This window comes from Folsomia candida, unplaced genomic scaffold (genome assembly GCF_002217175.1).
Source record: "Folsomia candida strain VU population unplaced genomic scaffold, ASM221717v1 Fcan01_Sc032, whole genome shotgun sequence".
NCBI classification, from domain to species: Eukaryota; Metazoa; Arthropoda; class Collembola; order Entomobryomorpha; family Isotomidae; genus Folsomia; species Folsomia candida.
Window position 1 is genome coordinate 1,358,464 of NW_019091224.1, and position 23,307 is coordinate 1,381,770.

Sequence of the window (23,307 nt, forward strand, 5' to 3'; positions counted from 1 at the left end):
TTTAAATTTGTGCCTGCCTACAAGTAAAGGTTAGATTTGCACTTTATTTTCACCCACGGGTATCGATCGTGGTACAAGGCTGGTATTTATTTGTACAAGCAATAAAATAATGATCGCTAATTGATAGGATGGAAACTAGATCAGCAAATCGTGCCGAGAATTTATTGTCGTGGGTGAGAATCCATCCTCCGTCCGTCCGTCGTAATCATCATGATTGCTCTACATACTCGACTTTTTTGTACAATTTGTTGCACAACAAACAAAGCATAACCCGTTTCTGAGAGAAGCGTCGTCATTTTCATAAGCTATGCATACGTACGTACACTAGTTGACTTGTCATTTTTTCATTGTTAAATACCCATTGTTACACTTATTAGGAGGAGGACTGGGAGCCCGTGGTGGTGGTGGAGATTGTTGTAGCTCGTGTCTCGCCAATAAAGATGGGACGACATTGCTAATAAATAAGTGCAAAGAACAGTTAGAAGGTCATCTCTCTTCTTTTTCCTCTCCGCTTTTACGGCAGAAAACCGGTTTTGCTCTTCCTCTACGGTTTGATGAACCGGGAATTGGCTCTCTCTTTCTCCTGCCTCGTATCTCCTGACATGTCGAGGATAAACTACCCCAAGAAGCAGGAGGACGTAACATGCAGAAAAATGGCAAAATCTGCACCTCTCTATGTATCTCGACTACCTGTCGTCTCCCGATTTATGGATGCCGCATAATTTGCATAGCGTCGGATTATCTTAGTGGATTATTTCAGCGGAGGGGACGATATTGCCACCACCCGTCCCCGCCCGACGCATTCCTCCCTTCAGTCGAAAGGTTGTCTCCGCCACGGCCGCACTCGTATTTCCGCAGCAATCTCCGCCGTCGCCATGCAGAAGATGAACTTGTGTCACGTCCTCCTTCTCCTCGGGGCAGTCGTGGGTGTGGCCCGGGCACAGTTCGGATCACGTAAGTCCTAGCGTCATCTCCTTCGTCTGCACGCTGTCCTGCTCCAAATCCGATTTTTTGATTGGTTTTGCTACTCAAAAGTATCACAAGGAGGGTTAAAAAATTCGAAAAACCGGATTCGGGGCCAGCTTTATCCCCAGTGCTCGCGGAAGCTGTGGGGACATGTGGGGACATTAACATTGAGAGATAGGGGAGGGAGGGGTTTGCATAAGATGATGGGGAAATCGATCAACCGCGGGGACATGTCCTTACCCTTCCGCGGCCACTGTTTATCTCCACGCCAGACTTATCTTTTGTGTACTTTTACTTGCAGTGAACTGGGGCGCCACATCGAACATAGGCCCCCCCTCTCGCCCCCACCATCAAAACGCTCCTCCCCCCGGAGGTGGGGGTGGTGGGCCTCCTCCGCCCTATGGGAAACCTCCACCACGTCCGTTCGCCCGTCCCCCGCCGGGAGGTCCGCCCGGTGGTGGTGGTCCCCCGGGGGGCGAACCCTCCCGCGGTGACCCGTACTCGGACCATGTGGACCCCATTCCCCCCATGGCGGATGGCGACGGGTCCTACGACACGCAGCAACTACCCGCCAAACTCCCCATCCTGGCGCCCAACGGCGTCGTGGAGATCTACAACCGCGTGGTGGACGACCTCATTCGCAAATTGGAGGGGGACCTCGTCCGCAAAGAGTTGGACCCCATGTATGTCGTTATTCGGCCCACGCCTCCCGGACCAGTCAGGGTACCCGGGTATTTGCAGAAGAGACCGTTCCGAAGACCGGGAGCGGCGTTGTACAGGTGCGGAATTTGATTAATTTATTTCACCATGTGTAAATATCGTTCGTGTCGTGTTGCGATTGGCAGGTTCGATTCGCAACTTAATTTTTAAAAAAAAGTTGTGAACTAAATATTATCTGGGCAAGTTCGCAAATTAATTTCCAAGCTAATTTTTTGCAAAGTTGCAAAATTTGCTCCGTTGCGAATTGAGAACTATGCAAACTCGTAGTGAATACCCGTCCTCGTAATGATCACTCCTCACCAAAATTGTCAAAATTAACACACTTTCAATACTTTCTCGGTTCTGGGAACTTATTCTAAAATTCTGGACGACAAATTTGTAGAGCAGGAAGTTGTCAAATTAAAAAAATATAAGCTCCATATTTTGACACTTTTGATGAGGGAGATCTCAAGCTTGCGCAGCCTTGAGAAAAATTAAAACTAGTCGAAAGTATTTTAAGATTTTTTTGCGAGGCGAGAAATGATTAAAAGTTTGCGGATTTCACAATTTTTGTGATTCGTCATCATTAAGGAGTTGTATAAGGTTTTCTCTTCTTTGTTTAGATCGACGTCTCCTGTGGGTCAGGGTCCGACCACTTTGAAGAAGAGGAAAACCGCTCGTGCCGGCGTCCTCCCACCGGAAACCCGATTCGGCGACACGGCCCGACCCGACGCTTCGGGCGATGCGGGATTTCGCGGTGCCGGGAAAATCAGTAAAGGTCCCATCGTCGTGGACTCGTCGGGGGATGATGATGAAAAAGAGCTGCTCGGTGAGACACACTCGAAAATAAAAATGAGTAAAATTTGCCAAATTTTGAGTAAAATGACACCAGAAATTTGATGACAAAAATTTATACAAAATTGTAGAACATTTTTCCAGAATTATGTAAATTATGCTCTATTTTGCTAAAAAATTTGGCAAATTTTATTAACTTTTATTTGAAGTGCGGAAAATATGTTAATTTTTTTCTATGTAGAAACGACTTCTGCGGCGACGACGACGACGACGGCGGCAGTCTCTTCCACGGCGTCGTCCGCGGCGTCGGAAGGCAGCGACGCGGGGACGGACGCACTTCCGTCCATCTCGATCTCGTCGGAGGAGCGGGGATCATCGGAGGAGGACACCTTCATGAAGCCACGCAGCGACGAGTTCTTCCCAGAACCCGAGGAGGAAGAGGAGGACGACACGGCCCCCAAGAAAAAGGAGGTCAGTGTGCAGACAATTAAGAAATACTCCCAGATTTTGAGAGAAAATCGGTCACAGATTTAATTACAGTTTGGTCATTTGAATTAGAGACTTTTTTGCATTTTGCAATTTTTCCCAGGATAGCAAAACTAATTAAAATTAAAAATCGCGAAGAGTCGTTCGTAGACTTATGCAATGAATTTTTGATAACAATTTGTATTTTTTAATTGGCATACAATTTGTGAACAGCTCTTTTTAGATTTTTTAAATATTTTTCTTAGTTACCAGAAAATTTGAAAATTTACCAAAACAGTCTCTAATTCAAATGACCAAACTATAGTATGAAATTTGCAAAGGACGGATCTCCCAATGCGCAAATTTTACATTTTTTAAGCGACAAATTTTACACTTTGGAAATTTACTGAGCGTTTTTTCCTCTTCGGATGCAAATATGTCGGGAAAAATTGGGAGATCGTACCTCTTGCAAATTTCATCATAATAAATTAAATTTAAATCTGTGATCGATTGAGACAAGTTTCGCAATCAAAATCGGAGGCCACGTGGTCAGAGAGTTCCATTGTAATTAATTTATCTGAGATTTTGTATGTTTTTGTGGGGGGCAGAAGAAGGAGAGTCCGTCGGAGGAGGTGGAGGAGGAGCAGGTGTCGGAGGACAAGGGGAACCCCGACGTGGACTCGCTCATCCAGCACTACCAGTCCAAAAACTCTAAGACCAAGGACAAGTACGCCGGAAAGAAGAAGGGCGCCGCCAAACCCGTCGTCATCGACCCGGCCTCCGACGATGAGCCCACTTCCGCCGAAAAGGGGGACGATAAGGTGAGAGGATTACTGTAATTATGGAGAAACTGGGGGGTAAAATGTGGCGCTGGTTTAATTATTATGCTAATTAGACATGTGCGAAATATGGATAAAGCTGTACGGAATTTTTGCAGGGCAGAAATACTCGGTGAAAATAGGGGTGTTTTTTTAGTATGCAAAATTAAAATTTGCCCAGAACGATTCTGTGTTAAGGCTGTTTTGCGAATTATCTATATGCAAATTTTATTGCGTCCGTATTTCATATGTAGAATTGAATTTGCTGAAAACAGCGCTGTTTTGTGGTAACAAATTAAAATGTGCGTAGTTTTGCGAATTGTACATGTGCGAATTATATTGCTGGTAGAAATTTAAATTGCTGAAAATAGTGCTATTTTATTATGATCGTTTAATGAAATTGAGCACTGATTTAATACTTATTGCGAATTATATGCGAATTTTATCATGATCGTTTAGTGAGCACTGATTTAATAGTGTTTGATTACTTATTGCGAATTATATGCAAATTAAATTTTGCAGAAATCTGCCAAAGAACGTAAGGGGACGAAGAGCAGTGGGAACAAGAAGAAGACGAAGAAGCCGCCCACGGACAAGGACTCGGAGGAGGACGACGACGACGAGGATGACGAGCCCGAGCTGAGGGACGACTCGCACCACGACGACGAGGAGTTTGACGGCCCCCCGGAAGCGGGGACGGGGGGAGGGAAACGCCCGAACGGGGGTTTCTACCCGCCCGGTGGACCACCCGCCATTCCAGCCAAGCCCAACGCGGAACTCTCCGGTTTGGGCAGGATCCGCAGAGCCAGCGATGTTTCCGTCTCTGTCGATGCGAGAAGTGCCGTCATCACGGCCAGGTAAATTTCGGATTTATGCTAATTAAGGGGCGTATTTTTAATATAAATATGTTATTTCGCAAATTTGCGAAATATTTATGAAAAAACGTGACAGAATTAAGTTAGGTTAGGAATTTTTTTGCCAATTTAATATCCGCATTTTTTTGTTTTTATTCATATAAAATAGTCGAAATGTCGACCAAAATTGCATACATTTCTACAAAAAATTGTCAGAATATGTTAGAAATTTTTGTGAAAAATGTGCAAAAAGTCCGTTGTTGTTGGTTAATTCAATATTAGTGGTTCATAAAAAAAAGTTTGTAAATAAGTCGAGTATTTGAGAGTTGAAATCAGGGTTGCTATGGGTTACGCTTTATGAGACTTTTTTTTACTAAAAAATGTCAACTCACCACAGTTACGTAGGTTACAAACTTAAGGATTCCCTCATAATTTTTGAAAATATAAAATTTTAGTGCTCTATGCAAATTAGGGACGTTAAAAAATTAGTCTTATCACATTTTAAAAAAATGGGGAATAACTCGTTCCAATAATTTCCAGACTGCTGGTGGGTCCAATCCACGTGGTGATAAATGACTCGATCGAGCCCATGGAGAAGAACGTGAAGGCCACGATTCCCGAGCTGGAGGCGGAGCTTCTGTTGATGGAGCGCCACGGCGTCGTTTTCCTGCAGCGCTTCACCCTCGACCGCGCCTACGGACAGGACGTCGAAATCTCCATCCCCAAAAGCAAGGACAGCAAGAACAAGAAGAACAAGAACCAACAGCAATCCGGCGCCAACAATGACCCCAATCACCCCATGAACGTGGAGGCGCGGCGACAAACCAAGATGGCCGCGCACATCTCCATGGAAGTCGTGAAGCTGCTGCGGTCCGGGAATCTGCGCGTGAACTTGATGCGCACCGCGCAGGGGGCCATGTCCAAATTGAAGTTGCCGATTAAGAAGGCGAAAGGGGGGAATAAAAGTGGGGGTGGGGGGAAGAAGGCGAATAAGGGGAGTAAGAAAGATAAGGTCAAGAAGTCGAGTTCTAATACGAGCCAGGAGTGATAAGTAGTTAATTAAATATTTAATTAGATAAGCATTTAAGGAAGTGATGGGAGAAATGATCGCAGTTAAAAGTTTCTGAAGAAATTGTTAATTATTTATTTATTTATGAAATTCGGAACGTTGGAGTGCATGGTCGGGAATAAATTATTTCGGGTTTTGTATGAAAAAGTGAATGTTTTGAGGAGAGTTATTTGGCATGGAAATTTTTTCATATATGTTTGCAAATTTTCATGGGCATTTCACCTAATAAAAAGTCTTTTTTCGTGTCATAATTTTATTATTTGGGGTTTTGTATGAAAAAATGTGAAATTTTGAGGATTATTATTTTTTTTATGGACATTTTTCATTCAAATTTTTCATGGAAATGTACTATCCCCGTACTTCGGCTTTGCACCTCATTTGCATAAATCTGCTCGCACAAGTTCTTGTAGCCGTCGCCCGAGATGGGGACAAGTGAGACTCTATGACTTCCACGAATGTGTACATGAAATGTAAGATTTTTAACTACGGAATGCACGTATCAAATATGGTAAGCTATTTAGTAAAACGATGACGGATATATGGATATGTATCATATTAAATGCAGATAATTTACAAGAGAAGAGATAAACACATTCGTATTATAATTTAAAGAGAAGATGACATGATTGAAGGAAGAAATTGAATTTATTTCCCAAGTTTTCGATACTGCACTCGTGTCATCATCAGGGATTAAATATTTAGAAATCAAAACACGATATGTTCATATTATACTTTAATTAGTTACCTAAGACTTTTTCAGATCATGAGCACCACCATGGAAGCAAATTGCACGTGTCCAGCAAAATTTAATCATTAAACTTATTTAACTAAATGACATTACTGTCAACTATAATTGACCACCATCGCCTTCCCAGAGAGTGATGCGAAAGGAAGTAGCACTGTAAGAATGATAATTGGCCACGATTTGCAACTGTTTCGTATCTTCCTTCACCTACATATGTACATCATCAATTAATATTGGGTAATAGATTATTACTAATATTTTTGTAGTGAATAATGTTGGTGGTGAGCTAGTGACTTACATATTGAAATTAGCTATCGAAAAATTCTAAGTCCCCGTCCTCGCTTTCCAAATCATCAGATTCAGTATGATATTCTGAGTCTGATGAGTCATCTTCACGAATAGGAATAATTATGGGCGTCATCAAGTTCGTTGCAGGTGAATCTAAGAAATTGTCCATCAATCTATCCCTTTCCCACATTTTGTCTTCATATTTTATAGAATGATGGACGCAATTCCTCCACATTTCAGGTGTTATATTTGATACCGCTTTCTTCGACAATTCATATATTCCGTTCAAATTATTGCCTGGATTATGTTTAGCGATATAGCCCTTGACAATTGCCCAGATTAATTCAATCGGGTTAAACTCGCAGTGAGCAGGTGGAAGCCAGAGTATTTTTATATCCTTGTTGCTTTCTTCTGCAAGTTTCTCCACGATAAATTTGGGTTTCACGGGTTTTGATTTTGCCAGTTCGATTAGTGATGATTTGGTAAGTTTATGGAAACTTTCAACTCCTTCGGGCAGACGAATGTCATGTTGAACAACCCAATCAACAATTTTCTGCTTCAGCCAGGCCATGTTCGGCATTAGCGTTCCTTCAACCTATAGTAAAACAATCTTACTACGATTTTGAAATTACAACATTGAATTCAAAATGTACCCTTTTGCGGTGGTAGGGAGCCTGATCTAGAACTAAGACGGATTTTGGTGGCACGAGACTCAGGATCTTTTCAAACCACGTCAAATATCTGACATGGTCCATATTACCGTGATAATCTTTAACGTCCTTTTTTGAAATAAAAATATCGTCCCCATCCGTCAGAAACCCATCCTCGGATCCTATGTGGTTAATGATGACTCTGCCGTTTCCAGATTTTACCAGAAATCCTCCTGAATAAAAACGTTTAAATATGTTATAGTTAGATTCTGCTAACACGAGGTTTTCTTTAGTACAATGAAATAAAGATCAGACCTGTCCAGTTATTCATGTCCTGCAAAATCATGCCACTCCAAAACTGGTCCATTTCTTGCCGTTCACGGTTTGTTAGCAGCATTTCCCAGCAATATTTTCTCGTATTATCGGGAGAAGCCCACGTCTCGTCGGAGAAATAAATTTTTCTATTTTCTGCTCTATATTGCCGAATTTTCCTAAGGTAGTTTTCTCTTTGGGCAACTATGTCCGTACGTTCAAGATAAACAGGTTTTTTATTTATTAGTCGATATTTGAAGCTACATTTTGTCACCAGCCACTTTCGAAACAATGATTCGCTAATTTTAGGAAAATATTCATTATTGCGACATGTTTGCCAGAGGGAGTTCGCACTTGGATATTCTTTACGTGAATAGAAGTCTTGAGTAACACGACGAATCATTGAGGTCGAAAACTCATCACATTGATAAAGTGGTTTCCTTGGTGTATTATCAGTTTGAATTTCTTTGTTATTCTCTTTATTACTCGCGTTCTTCATAATTGTGTGCACTGTTCGTTTTGAAACGTTACACAACCCTGCCACTTTTTTTGCTACATTTTCTAGCTTGAACTGGTTTAACACTTTCACATTGTATTTAAAGTAATTTTGTAAAGTTTGCACAAACTCGTGCACGTTTTTTACTACTCCAGATATATTTTTTGACGGTTTATTAACTCTTGTTACTCTCCTAATGCTCATGGTGACAGTATTACTATTTGCAATTACGTATTTAAATTTTTACAATTTTATAATGTACAAATTATTTCGTTGTGCATGTTTACTAAAAACCACATGTTTACACCAGTTCCCGCACGCGTCATTCAAAATAGTGTGGGCGACGGCTACAAGAACTTGTGCGAGCAGATTTATGCAAATGAGGTGCAAAGCCGAAGTACGGGGATAGAATGTCACCTAATAAGATGTGATTTTTGGGATAGAAATTTTTGACGAGGCACAGTGGGCCAGGAATTTAAAAAAGTGGCCGTTAAGGCAGTGCTGCGATTTGGCTTAACTAGTATGTCATCTTACCCTTTATAACCAACTTGACCTTGGTGTGAAATATTAAGGCACAAGTTCAAGCCAATCGGATAAACGAAGGGGTTAAAATATGCCTAATACATTACGGAGATAGGGATTTTACATCTTCTTACATTCCCGCCTATTCCCGTGCATCTATGACTAACTACTGGCGTCATTAATTAGGTAATAGTGTTGGGATGATACACTGCTGCGACCAGCTGCGACCATCAAGCCTTATTCCAACCACACCCACTTTTATTCATTAAAGTTAAAAAAGTCAAATTTAAGTTTACTTATTTTTACTCAAGTAAACATTAAGTATACTCAGTTATTTGACTTTCTCAGCAAACTCAGGTGGTACCAGGAAAGTATTTTGGCTGTAAAAACCACACCCACTATTGTAGAGGCATATAAATTAAAGACATTCCTTGCTGAAAGGCTTAACGGCCGATCGTGTCATGCTTAACAACATTGACAGTTGAAATTCGGGTTACTTTCCAAATTGTTCACCGATTTTCAAATTTGTGACTGTTTTGGAAACCTAAGGTCAATGGGCGAAATATATATTTCCAGATTTTTTGAATTCGACCACGCCCCCTCGAAATTAAGGTCACAAGGTGAAAGAAATTATAAAATATAATTAATGCATATCGCTAAATTTCAAACACTACAAATTGAACTTCATGTCGAAAAATCACCTCGACACCGTGGGCACTACCAGCAATGTTCAGATGGTCACATGCCACACCCCCAGTGGGTGTGGCCATCGGCGACGTTTAGATTTTACCCTAACCATGTCATGTGATGTATCATTTTTGTCAGCTCGATGAGGTGGTTTCGACGGAATTCTTAAACTTTGGAAACCGCACCCCCCAATGGGTGTGGTTCTGAGCCAATTGTCGATCTTAACGAAACGATATCATGTGATATATCATTTTTCTCAGCTCGGCGAAGGCATCCTGAGACAATATTTAAAATTTATAAACCACGCCCCCTGTGGGTGTGGCCCTCGGCGACTTTTCAATTTTACTTCATGTGTTATATAATTTTTCTCAACTAGACGAGGGGATTTCGACAGAATTATTAGATTTTGAAACCACGCCCCCAGTTGGTGTGGTGTTCAGCGACCTAAAGTTGTATTTTTCGAATTTTATATTTCCCCCACACCGAAATAGCACCACTAGTATTTTTTGTTTCAATGAATGCTCATGGTTGTGGCGGTTTTGAGTGCATTGTCAGGTTTATCCAATTTAGATTTGTCAAAAAATTCTGTTTTATAATTGTAACGCTAGATCAGAAACGAAAGAACAAAAACATTTTTTCTCAAAAATTACTTAAAATAAAATTATAAAAATTCGTTTCTAAAAATTAAAAACTTTGTATGCTATTTCGTAATTTTGAAACATGCAGCAAAAAATTGTGAAAAAGGGGTTTTCATAGCTTACGTAATGCAATTCAAATTATTTTGTCCAAATCCCCTTAGTTAAGAGAAATGATGTAGTACATGACATGACATGGTTTAATTATAATCGAAAAGTAGCTGAACGTTGATTTTAGGTATTCAGTCGAAACCCCTTTGTCGAGCTGAGAAAAATGATATATCACATTATATAATTTCGTTAAGATCGACAACGTGATTAGAACCACGCCCACTGGGGGTGAGGTTTCCCAATTTTAGGTATTTCGCCGATACCCCCTTGTCGAGCTGAGAAAAATTATGTGTCACATGACATGTTTTCGTTAAAATCGACAATTTGCTTAGAGCCACACCCACTGGGGGTGTGGTGTCAAAATTGTATTGCTTCTGTCGAGGTCCCCTCGTCGAGCTGAAAAAAATGATATATCACATGACATGGTATCGTTGAAACCGAAAAGTCGCCGAGAGCCACACCCACTGGGGGTGTGTCATGTGACTATTAAAAACTTCCACATATAATATATGCCTTAGATTATTGTTGCCCACCAAAATCTAATTCTTTTTTCTCCAAATTCGGCTCCTATGTATTTTTGGCCAAAATTTATTAAATCTGGCCCACTGTGCGAGGGTCAGAATTAATATTTCATTTTTTTGTATGAAACCGTTTCCATGGTTACTTTTTCATGGAAATAAAATGTCACCTAATAAAATATGATTTGTTGTAGAGTTATAAATTTTGTCGGAATCGTGATCGACGTCAGACAGAATTAATATTTCAGTGTTTGTACATGAAAACTCTTACCGTTGTCATGGAGATTTTTTCATGGAAATGTCGTCTAATAAAATTTCAATTTTCGTTTCACAATTTTTGGCGACCGTCAGAATTATATTTCCGTAAAGTTTTCCACACGGATGAAATCCATTCTTTTCTCGGGTAAACTTCGTAAAATTGCGTTGCTATGAGACGACTGAGGTTGGAAACAGGGTTCGCTACCCCGGGTTTTTGTGGGTTTTTGGGGTATCAAATCTCCGGAAAAACCCTAATGCTTAATGGGGTTTTTGCGGGTTTTTGTGGGTTTTTGTGGGTTTTTCCGGGGTTTTTGTAGGATTTTGAGGCAGATTGAAATAAAATCCCTTAAACTACAACGTAGATCAATGCTAATTAACTTTTCTGCTTCATCTTGAAATTTTGAGAATTTTCAATTGCGACTTAAATTTCCAAATATCATTGCATATTGTCAGGTTTACATGTCAAACATGAATTTTCGATGTAAAAGCCCAAATCAATGATAACGGTTAAAATTGCATGTTAAAATTGTATACTAAATTAGTTTATCTCTAATATATAATTTTAGGAATTCTGGTTCAACCTGCCCCAAAATCTACAAAAACCCACAAAAACCCACAAAAACCCAAAAACCCACAAAAACCCCAAAAACCCCGGAAAAACCCCCGGGGTTGGGTTTTTCTACAAAAACCCCGGGGTTTTCCGAACCCTGGTTGGAAATGTATGTGTACAAAACTGAAAATATATTCATTCGAATCATCAATTTTTCCAGTTTTCCCGTTCTGCTTGCCTGGAATTTATAGAAATTATTTTAGTTGCCATGGAGATTGAGGATTTATAATTATTTCACCGTTGTCATGGAGATTTTTTCATGGAAATGTCACCTAACAAATCGTATCATACTTTTTGACGACCGTCAGAATCGATATTCGGTTTTTTTGTCCATGAAAACTTTCACCGTTGTCATGGAAACTTTTTCATGGAAATAAAATGTCCATCATCTCATCGTCATGATCACGTGTCCCTTCCTCCGATGATGAGGCCATGCAATCCGACAAGGCCTCACCATTGGCTGAAAAACCCGCCAGTCGCGAAGGGCCATCCACCCTCCATGAGGTCAAGCGTACCCTGACCTGTCCCTCCTTCCGAGTGACCTTTGACCCTTAAAAGGGGTGACCTCGACCTCCACCCAGTCCGTGGATGACCCTTCCCTGCACAAACATTGAACCATCATCTCAGCTCCTCCAACACGAAACCTTCCTCACTTTTTCACTCTTCTTCTCTTCCTGCTGTCAACAATTCTGCACATTTTGATAATCAATCAGTAATTAAAATTAACTAACTAGCCCCCCCCCACATTCCAATTAGGTGATTAATTAAGTAGTTAACTAAATATTTATTCGTGGAAGTTTTTAAATTAATTGTGATAAGAAAATTAGATAGAACCGGCTCAAAAAAGGTAATGAATCAGCAACATTTTGATATTCAGTAATTAAAATGAACTAACCCCCACCCCCCACATTCCAATTAGGTGATTAATTAATTAGTTAACTAAATATTTATTCGTGGAAGTTTTTAAATTAATTGTGAAAACAAGTTAGAACCAGCTCAAAAAAGGTATATAATGATTAATAATGAATCAGTAGGCAGATATTTAATTAATTTGGGAAAAGATTTGGCATAATTAGTTGGTAATTTTTGTTGAGTAGGGTTTTTGAAATTTAATTGTTTAATTGTAGTAGTTTGATTTTTAGGTAAGATTTTAATTGTGTAAATTAAGTTTGATATGGTATTTAATTGGTAGTGAGGTTTTCAAATTGGAAAAAGTTTATCATAATTAGTTGGCAATTTTTATAGAGTAGTTTTTAATTTGAGAGTAAGTTAGGTAGTTTAATTGTAGTTTGATTTATAATTGAGGTTTTAAATTAATTATCATAATCCGTAACGATGGCAACGGACGGAATGAGTATTTTCTGGTGGAGCAGCTGATTTGAGATTAGTTTTCATTTCATTCTTTCAGACACGTCGTCAAGTTTGTGATGCCTTGAAAATTTGGACAAATTTCCAGTGTTGCTTTCTAGTCCCCTTGTGAAGGAAAAGTTATTAAGGGCCGAAGGGTCCTCGACGTCGTCACGATGTTCAAGCTGGAGTCGTACGTAACTCCCTATATTCTCGCGTATTTGGGAAAATACTTCAAAAATTTCGATCCGGCCGATTTCCAGGCGAGTTTTAATTTCATTCATTATTAAAAATTAATGAGTCTATTAATTAATTAATACTTGAATATTTCGAATCGGAACTGGTTTAGCAAATAGTTTGCAAAAGAATAATCTTGAGAAATAGAAATTTTGGGAATATGAATCTGTCAGTTGTTTTACAAATTTCGGAAACAAAACTTGGCAAGATTTTTGCAAACTTTTTGGAAAGTTGTCGTTGTTCGTGAGGAGGCAAATTGATGAAAAATTGTGATTTTTATGGAGCTATTTTCCAATTTAGATGTCCTTATGGGGCGGAGGAGCGCTGTTTCAAAATCTGAATTTGGACCTGCAGGTGCTAGACGAGGAGCTGAATCTGCCCGTGTCCTTCATTTCCGGTCACATCCACGGCCTCAAAATCACCGTCCCCTGGACCAAGGTCACCTCAGAACCTATCCAAGTCCATGTCAACACCATCGGTTCGTTCAAAAAAGCCGTGAAAAAAAGATAATTTGCTAAACATTTGCTATTTTCAGTCAAAATACTCTTTTAAAATGTATAAGAAAAGCTTAAAATATTGGAAATAATACGTGAAAAAATGATAATTATTGTAGGACTCGATTTCTCATGGTCAACCTCAGCACATTTTTAATCGTTTCTCTCCTCTGGGAATTTATTTTAAAATTCTGACCGACAAACTTGCAGAGTAGGGAGGTGCCAATCAATTTTGAAAAATGAGATTTAGGTTTAGATAGATTTGAAACTTTCTGAAGGAGGAGATCTGAAGTTCAACAAGTTTTCAGAAACATTGGAATTCATCGAAAATGCTGAAAACCTCTCACCGCCATTCCATTAATCAACTCATTGTCGTCCAGAATTTAAAAATAAGTTCCCAGAGGCGAGAAATGATTAAAAATGTGACGATTTTGACGATGAGTTATTGAGTCGTGAAGGGAAATATTTACCAAAAAGTTGATTTTTCGTCAATCTATTCCTTAAAATTTGAAAAAATTCATAAAAAAATGAACATTTTGTACCCAATTTGACTAAAATATCGTATTTTTTTGCCCTTATTTTAGAAGTGACCCTGCGCCTGAAGCGCCTCGACGGGGTGGCGATGCCCACATCGGGTGAGGATACGACGACCCCCGCGACCGTGGTGTCGCCCGGACTGACGCCGCAAGAGCAGCCGCCCCCACCAACACCGTCCGCCCCTCCGTCCGGCTACATGCAGGGCTTGATCGCCAAAATCCTGAACAATGTGCACGTGACGTTCGAAAACGTGATCGTGAAATACATCGAGGAGGACATCGTGCTCAGTTTAAACATTAAAAAAGCCACCTACGCCACGGTGGATGACAATTGGGAGGGTGCTTTCGTAGGTAAGGAGATAACTTGCGCCATAGTTAAAGTATGGTTAACATGGGCGCAAGTTGGTGATAAGGAAGAAGTTAAACTTTGACGAAATTTGAATCTAATTTAAATTTATCAGAAATCTGATTTTCATGAGATGTATATTTATATAAGTACTTGATAACTTGCGCCATAGTTAAGCTAATGGTTAACATTGGCGCAAGTTGGTGATAAGGAAGACGAGTGGAGGAAGCTAATAAAACATTGGGTGGAAATGGAAGTTGAAGTTTTTGATTTTGTTATAGATTTGACAGCGCCGGATTTTATCCTTCGGAAGAAATTTCAATTTCAAGACTTGACCATTTGTCTGGACCAGGCAAACACGACCGGAGAGATTGAGACTTATCAGGTCGGCAAGGAAATTTATTCTTCTAATTTATCTAATTTGCATGCTTACTGCTTTGTTTAATTTGATTACACCGAATCAAAACTTACAGCTATTTGTTAAATATTTTAATGTATTGGGAGTAAACATTGTAGAAATATTTGAACATTAGATATTCGCCATATTTAAATTAACCATTGTTTAACTAACTGCGGGTGCTTATTTTCAGGAGCCGTTCCTGTACCGCTGTGCCTTTGAGATCCGGATATTTCAAATGTTCAAGAGTGCCTTCTCCAAAACGGCCGCCTTCACCCGCATGGACTTCCACTTTGACCACATGCTCTTCTCCATCACCGACGAACAGGTGTGAAGTCACTTCCTCCACAATAAGTATTTAATTGTAATTATAATTAATTGTGATTAATTAATTGAATTGCAGGTGCCGATGTTGATCCGATTGTACATTCTGCTCCAGTCGCTGCTTCAAGTTCCGCTGACTTCCGTCCCTCTCGAAGTGACGGGGTCGTCCTCGCGGCGGCGGAGGCGGTCACATGGAGCGAAAAAACCTCGCCAACAGCAAAACATGTTCCCATTCCGACCACAAAACTATGCAAATCAGCGCCGTACGTGGGAAATTTGATTTTTTAGCAATTTTTGTGTAAAAATTGGTTACAAAAGATTATGGAAATTTGGAAATGAAGGAGCGTTTCTAGGGATGAATTCCGTTATTCAAGCTAAAAATTGCCAGGATTTTACACAAAAAATCGTTTTTGTTGCATATTTTATGAATTTGTTATCACTTCTTTAATAACTTTGACCTTTTTTATGATTTGCATACGTTTTAACATTTAGCATTAGCCAAAAATTCCCAGAATTTGACAAATTTTTATAAACAAATCATGTCTTTAGAACAAATTTTGTTAAGTTTGTGTCACTTTTAAGTATTAAAATGCAACCAAATCCGTACAAATGTTGACCTTTGACCTGTTTTTTTTCCAGAATCAGAAGATGAAGAAGTAGACTCTAGTTCCTCGTCTTCTGCGCCAGGCTGGACGGCATGGGCGATGTCGTGGCTGCCGCCAATTTCCACCTTTTTGGGCGACGAGTACGAAGACGGCGACGTTTCGGAGGAGTCCTCGTCCACCTCCCTGACCCCCCACCAGTCGTCCTCTTCCCTCCTCCTGTCCCCACAAAATGGGGGGAGCAACGATGGGGGCGCCGAGGATGACGACGACTACTACGACGAGGAGGACGAAGACCACCCCTCCCGCCGCGTGCACCACTACGGCTTCTTCGTCAACGAGATCAACGTCAAGTTCAAGGCGTTGGAGCGCCCGACGCGACCGCAGCACACGGGGCGACCTGGGCGCGTGAAATTCATTCCGTTTATGAAGCTGCACTTTCAGGGGGTCATTGTCGACATGGTTTTCCGCGGGGAGGAGGCCAACCATCAAATGGGGGCGGCTTATGTGAGATTTAGTTTTATCCACGTGGTGATGGCAGACTTTCTCACAAGTTTGGGCTTATTTTTACGACGTTGTCCTTCAAAATGTTAATTGTTATCGAGTTTTGTCCTCAAAAATGCTAATTATTATCAAAGTGTGTCCCCCAAATTGCTAATTATTATCAAATTTTGCCGAATTTTTTTATCTCGAATTGTTAATTGTTATCGAGTTTTTGATGTATTTTGTCCCCAAATGGCATTTTGTGAGTGTTTTTTTTGGTGAAAATGTTCCACTTAAGGTAACCACGTGGGAAAGTCTGCATAGTTAAAAAAGTATAATAACCTTGGCGCATTATATATGTAAATATTGTCGCTAATTTGCATATGTACGTAGTGCTGCCTAATTCCGCTGGGTTTCTGTCCGTGCGGGATCGTGGACGGGGACGCGAGTCCTAAAGAGTCTTCGGAAGCGAGCAGTGTGGACGGCGATTCCGCGGCGGCTGCTGTTCCTCCTCCTCCGCCTCCGCCCATCGCGACGCCGGACGACGCCGAGCCGCCACCACCACCACCGCCAATCAATCAGTACCTCACCGTCGGGCAGAGAAACCCCGACTACGCCAAAGACTCCATGTTCCTAGTCACCGACGGATTCGGCTCCAACTTCAACTACAATTTTAAACTGGATAAGCATGTCGAAAATTATGACAGTGAGTGCAAAAATTTTGCGAAATTTGAGCGAATTTTGTAGAACAGAATGGAAAATGGGAAAGGGTGGAATTTTTAGGCAAAAAATATTTTATTTGGAGGGATTATTTCGCAAATGAGTACACAAATTAAGTTAACTCTTGACAAATCATATGTATAACTTGCCAAATGTTGCGAAATTTGATTAGGTATTTATTTCGTAAACGTATTTCTGGGAAATGATTAAGTTTTTGTTCCCAAATTGCATGATTTTATTTCGCAAATATGACTTGCAAAATAAGACATTAATAATGTTTTAATTATGCAAATTTGTGTGTTTTGATGTTTTAATTATGCAAATTTGTGTTCTTGTAGCTGACGCCATGCTGGAGCGCACTCCCGCGATCGCGATCGATTATCTGTACGCTCGTCGTCCCAGTGAACCCGGGGACGCAGCCGCGGATTACGTTGATTTGGCGTAAGGGATGATAAAACTTTGCATAAATTAGATTATGTTAATTTTTGACGCTATGTTAAATTTTGCAGTCGGACGAAGCTGCTGGTTCGGCTGGTGCTGGGGGAGTCGACGTTGTCCGTGTCGTCGGGGCTGCTGCACCGCCTCAAACTCATCTCCTACGCCATCGACAATTACTCGTACGAACCCTACGGCGAGATCCATCGACTCAGTGAGTCACCACTTATTCGTAAAATGAACTAATATTTAGTGAATATTTCCAAATTTTTTAGAAACAACGCACGAATTAATTCCAATTAAAACACCAATTACATATCATTCTTATAAAAATATTGAGGCGACGTCTTCTCAACATCTCCGTTCATCTTCTTGTCTCTTAAAATGTTACAATTTTGATTACTTTTAACTCATAAAGTTAATTTTAATTACTTTAGGACAGTTTCCTAATTTATAAAATATCGTTAATCTGTATAAGGGTTTCTTATCAAAAGGTGTAGCAAAAATATAGCAAAATCTATACGTTAGGTTAATATTATCAGATATTATCATAATTTCTAAAACTTTGAATTTTTCATTTTCTGTTTTTTTCGCAATAAGTTTCCTCAAAAATGTTGAATTGGGATTGAAAAAAGTTATTCACCCCGTTAATAGAACTAAATTTGTGCTTTGTTCTCCTGCAGTGACTTCATCTCCGACTGGTGGCGCCGCGTCGCCGCAGCCTGTCGACTACAGCAGTCCTCGTCTCGCGACGACTGCCCCGCTGGATTACGCGCTATATCGCCACGCCCCCATCGCGACGGACTCGTATGAAGTGACGATCCTCTCACCCTCCGTCCAACTTTGGGCCGCGGACCATCCCGAGTACGACTTTGAGTCGCGAGAAGCGCACCTCCGTCAGCGGCGACGGATCCGCACGACGACGCCCTTCTCACAAGTGATGCCCAACTGGCCGAAACTGACCATTTCCGCGGAACAGGTGACCATGTCCAGGACCGAACCGAATACCCGGGTTCGAGCCCTGGTCGCCAGAGCGATTGAGGGTTCCATCTCCACGCCGAGGTTACTGCGGGATGTGCTCCTAGTCTTAAAGAGGGCGAGAACCATGCAGGTAGTTAATTTGAATAAAGCGTATTCACGTCAATTTTCGCAAATTGAGTATAGTAACTTGCGAAATTTGCAAGATTTCGGGTAACTTTTGTTGGAAAAGGGTGGAGTTTTTGATTGCCAATTTAGGTAACCTACCCTAGTCACGTCAACATTTGCATACCTCGCATTGCTTAATTAATTAGAATATTTACTTAATTGAGTTGTTATTTATGTAAGGTTGACAAGGTGCGCCTGGACGTGACGATCGGGGCGGAGGAGGTGACGGAAATCGTGTCCCCGTCGAATTTCTCCATCTCGCAGAAGACCCTGGACAGAAGGGACGTTTACGCGGAGGACGACGTCACCCTCAGTGAAGAAGCCTTCTCTTGTGGTACTACTTAATTAGTCATTAATTAATTTGCATACCACGTGACTTGATCCTCGTGGATATTTTTGGGCTGCGTTTTACAGGAAATTTTGAATTGAAACAGGATTATAAAGGTTAAAATTGTGAAAATTGTGTTTTTTTAAATTACAGATTCGTTCCACATGTCCACCTCGTTTATTGAGTTGACCCTGTGTCACGTGATAGTGACGTCCACCCTACAAAACGTGGAACGCTACTCGGAACACTTGACGACGTCGACGCTGCTCTCGGACCTCGTCGCGGAAGAGCACCGTTCTTCCCGCCTCTCCGTAACGATGCGCGGCCTGGCCTGCAGCCACGCGGTGACAAAATCCTACGCCTCGCAGCGCGCCGTCGTCACCAGTGTCGAAATCTTGCTGGACGACGAGATGCCCATTTTCGTGGCGCCGATCAACAAGGAGGACAGTTTTCTGCTCGCGGTGGCGCAATATCCGAGGATGAAGAAGCACGTGGCGCACGGAGATGAGCACGACCACGTGGCGGTGCGACCCCACTTGGGCATCGTGCACCGAATTCGACCATCCTCCCCGTTGCCGCCGGTCCTTTGCCCGGTTCTTGTGGTGCACGTGGCGCCCTGGAAGGCCACCTTGGACAACAGAATCTTCACGTGGTTGCAGTACTCGCCACGAATCGTACCCTCCATGATTACTCAAGAGGTCAGGATGGCGAGAGAGATCAAGGTAGTTGGAGTTAATTAATTAATTGATTAGAATGATTAAAGACTTTATAATTCATGGTCAAAATCGGCACATTGTTAAGCATTTTTTCGCTGTGGGAACTTATTTTAAAATTCTGGACGACCGTTAGTGAATTGATTGATGGAAAGGTGTTGAGTTTTTTGAGCCAGTTTCGGTGAGTTTCAATTTTTCTGAAGGCTTCTTAAACTTGAAGTTTTCTCCGCCAAAAACTGCCAAAATCGTTAATTTTCAAAAAATTGGCAACTCCCTGCTCCACAAATTTGTCGTTCCGAATTTTAAAATAGATTCCCAGAGGGGAGAAATAATTAAAAAGGTGCTGTTTTTCACGAATGGTAAGTAACGAATCACGTTACTTACCATGTTTCCACGTGTTTCCAGGTGCCACTTCGTCCGAACTCGTGCAATTCTTCGTCTCGTGGAGGAGACACGTCATCCCGGAAATCGTTCAGTCGTCAATCCGACATCGCGGAGGAGTTGCGCGGAGCAGCATCGTCACGACCTTCGGGTGGTTCGACGACGTCCTCTTCGCTACCCGGGTATCAGCTGACGACAAGACAGCCACTCCTCCTCAACCAGGCAACAGCAACAACAGAGGAGGATGCGGCGGTGGAATGGATGGAGGCCTACGTCACGACGTTCCTGACGCATTTGAAGAACGCCACGATTTCGATATCCGTGGCCGTGGGGGAAGTCTGGTTTCCGGTGGGGGGTGAAAAATGGGTGGTGCTCGGGACGCCCAGAATTATCCGGGGGAAACGTGGCGGAAAGAAGAGTGAGAGTGGGGTGGAGACGGTGGATTGGGGAAGTGTTGAGTTGCCGGTGAAGGTGACGAGTGGAGGTGGGTATGAATAATATTTTGAGGTTTGGTGTGACAAAGGGGGTAGGTTTTTGGGGGGTATTGTAGCCATGAAAAGACGAGGATTTAGGTGGAGAAGGTAGCAGTCGTATGAAAATGCGTGTTTTTGAAGAAGTTAACTTCTTATTGTTGGAAAATGCATTGTTTTCATGATTTTAAAAAATACAGTATTTTAACAACGATAAAAAATTATCTTCTTCTTCACAAAACATGTATTTTCGCATGATTTTATGTAGATTTTCGTCTTTTTGTGAGTGTAATACCCCCGGAAATTCACCCTCTGGGAAGAACAGAGCCCTAAATAACGTGAGGCAATTCACGTAGGCCTTGGTAATGTTGTAAAATCCGCAAAGTTTTATAAACTTTTACAAAACTTTACTCATATTTCGAAGGAAAATTAGGGTACAAATTTTTGTAAACTAATTCTGATAACGGGCGCCTTTTTACTTTGTAAAAGTTTGTAAAGTTACCAATGACTGCGTGAACTTATAGATTGTGTATTTAACAAATCGTCCAATTAAAAATAAAGTAATTGATTTTCTCTCTCATTTCCCAGTCCAAGCGACCATCTTGCCGATCCACTTGTCGCTGGATGACATGTATTTCGCGACGACGACGTCCCCCTCCGCCATTTCGGGTGAGAGCGACCTCTGCTGCGCCAAGTTTTCCGCCTCCGTCGGCCTCACCCTGTCCAAACGGAGGGAAGACAATGAGGCCACCGTCACCACGGTCCACGTGACCTGCGACGTCGACAACGTCACCGTTTCTCTCTCGGAAGAACACGTGCGTCCATAATTAATTAATATCGTTTACATATAATTAAAATACACGAGTGTATGCAAATTAGTGTGAATCGATGACAAATCTAAGGAGTATGCAATTTGTGAAGGGCACGACCTCCGAATGGGCACGTTTTGCAGGGATATTTGCATCCCAAGAGGAGAAAAGCAGCTTAAAATTGATAAATTGTACACTTTCCAAATTTACTGCCCATTTTCTCCTCTTCGGATGCAAATTTCTCGGTCGAACGTGCCCATTTGGAGTATTTCGGAGATCCCGTCTTTTGCAAATTTCATGCTAATTAAATTTGTCACCGATTCACGCTAATTTGGCCACAATCTTAAAGCATACGCTAATAAGAGAGCTCCATTGTGAGTTGCACTTCCTCTAATTAATTTGCATTTCACGTAGGTCGCCACATTAACCAAATTAGTGGACCAAGCCCTCCTCTCTACAACCTTGTACCCCTCCGTCTTCCCCATCTTTCCTCGCATCCCGCCCGACGATTACTATTCCACCGCCGCCGGCGCCGCCACCACCACCGGCAGCGAACATCTCGGCGACGAAGCGAAATCTGAACGGAGCACTCATTCAACCGCGCCACACGCGCCACCGCGACACACCGGCCGCCCCCACAGTTCCTCCGATCTCGACAACTTTTCCATCTCGTCCGAACCTCCCCCACCACCACCACTACCACCACCATTACCACGTGCCCACCACGTGCTTCCAATGACCACGTGCTTCTCTCTACAAACTAACATCTCCTCGATCTCAACCTCCATCACGTGCTCGTCCTCCTCCTCTCCCACGAAACTGACCCTTGAACTGAGTGACCTTTCGACCTCGGTCACCGTGCGGGACGTGTACTTAAAACTGAGCCATAAAACGGGTCATTTCCGCATCCTGAACCACGTGCCAGACGTGACCACGGCCGGCGGCTGGAAAGCGGGTCCCTGTCAGGGAATCATTCTCACTTCGGCCGACGACGACCTGACCCGGGACATTTCCCCGATGGAAGACTCCTTCAATAAGAGAAAAGAGGGGGAAATGTTCACAGCGCGCATTTCCAATCCGAGCGTGACCCCGCCCCCGCAAAAGAAGACGATGGCGGAACCGGGAACGGGACAGGCCGCATTTTCTGTGAATTATACCCGCGTTTTGGCGTCCAATTGTCACGCGAAGGCGGGCCTGACAACGTCGCCGTATGCGAAATGGATCGCGACGCTGGATAAGTTTGCGGCGACGGGGGCGACGGGACTTTCGAGTCAAGATTTGGCCCCAGTGGACGGAGAAGATGCCCGGTTTCTGGCGGAGATTGATGTTTCGGTGAGGACGGTGGATGTGGTGTTTAACCCGGGTGTTTTTGCGGGGTTTACGGACATGGTGGATGATTTCGTGGGGGTGGTGACGAAGACGGAAGAGGGGGATGAAGAGGGGGATAAGAAGAAGGATGTGATTCCCGGGCTGAATAATAACACGGTCCCGCTCTTCTACCTGGTCACGGAGAATATCCGGGTTTTTGTGCAGGGCGCGACGAAGAATAATCGAGACCGGTACAAGTCTCATTTGCCGGACTTCTTTCTACTCGAGTGTGCCGGGATAAGGGTGGATTCGCATGTAAGGTTTTTTGCACGTGTTTTATTTTTTTAAAACGGTGTTTTGTTTGACGTTATCTCACTTGTATATTTCTAAAATGTTGCGAAATTATAGAATTTGCAAAATACAGATATGACAGTGCAAAGGTGGGATATTCGCATATGTATCTCGCAAATTGGGCATAGAAACATAATTTGGGAGATTTCTCAAAAGAAAGGTTTAGCGAAATGTGTTGGAAGTTTGTGAAATTATTTTTCATGACTAATTTTTTATGAGTAATCTCATTATCTTATTTCGTATCGCAACTCTTTTAGCAAATAGTTTGCGAAATAATCTCGCCAAATAAAAGTACGTTCATAATTTCCTGAGTAAATTTAGGAACAACAATTGCGCACATAAATCTAAAAAAGTTTTTAAATTTACAAGTAAAATTTGCATT

General features: G+C 41.9%; 3 protein-coding genes across 3 annotated transcripts in view; 2 read left to right on the forward strand and 1 right to left on the reverse strand.

Annotated features, from left to right (window-relative positions):
- Positions 1-735: 735 nt before the first annotated feature.
- Positions 736-5,818, forward strand: LOC110860473. Its single transcript, XM_022109519.2, has 7 exons — positions 736-954; positions 1,268-1,745; positions 2,289-2,494; positions 2,702-2,931; positions 3,534-3,746; positions 4,266-4,600; positions 5,138-5,818. Exons 1-7 carry the CDS (start codon positions 876-878, stop codon positions 5,643-5,645), a joined length of 2,049 nt encoding a protein of 682 aa, XP_021965211.1. The 5' UTR covers positions 736-875; the 3' UTR covers positions 5,646-5,818.
- Positions 5,819-6,292: 474 nt separating this feature from the next.
- On the reverse strand, positions 6,293-9,436 carry LOC110860466. Its single transcript, XM_022109513.2, has 4 exons — positions 7,665-9,436; positions 7,353-7,582; positions 6,710-7,294; positions 6,293-6,618 (listed from the first exon to the last, which is right to left on the reverse strand). The coding sequence occupies exons 1-3, from the start codon at positions 8,359-8,361 to the stop codon at positions 6,719-6,721; spliced, it is 1,503 nt and encodes a 500-aa protein (XP_021965205.2). The 5' UTR covers positions 8,362-9,436; the 3' UTR covers positions 6,293-6,618; positions 6,710-6,718.
- A 2,685-nt stretch (positions 9,437-12,121) lies between these two features.
- LOC110860426 (vacuolar protein sorting-associated protein 13B) overlaps positions 12,122-23,307 on the forward strand; it is a 40,088-nt gene continuing 28,902 nt past the window's right edge. The window contains exons 1-17 of the mRNA XM_022109456.2: positions 12,122-12,345; positions 12,907-13,108; positions 13,383-13,560; positions 14,161-14,463; positions 14,740-14,843; positions 15,049-15,183; positions 15,259-15,442; positions 15,819-16,288; positions 16,658-16,970; positions 17,323-17,425; positions 17,494-17,633; positions 18,103-18,530; positions 18,746-18,899; positions 19,047-19,615; positions 20,012-20,471; positions 21,046-21,272; positions 21,681-22,889. Coding sequence (XP_021965148.2) covers positions 13,022-13,108; positions 13,383-13,560; positions 14,161-14,463; positions 14,740-14,843; positions 15,049-15,183; positions 15,259-15,442; positions 15,819-16,288; positions 16,658-16,970; positions 17,323-17,425; positions 17,494-17,633; positions 18,103-18,530; positions 18,746-18,899; positions 19,047-19,615; positions 20,012-20,471; positions 21,046-21,272; positions 21,681-22,889 — 5,064 coding nt within the window. The 5' untranslated portion in view covers positions 12,122-12,345; positions 12,907-13,021. The remainder of the gene's footprint in view (positions 12,346-12,906; positions 13,109-13,382; positions 13,561-14,160; positions 14,464-14,739; positions 14,844-15,048; positions 15,184-15,258; positions 15,443-15,818; positions 16,289-16,657; positions 16,971-17,322; positions 17,426-17,493; positions 17,634-18,102; positions 18,531-18,745; positions 18,900-19,046; positions 19,616-20,011; positions 20,472-21,045; positions 21,273-21,680; positions 22,890-23,307) is intronic.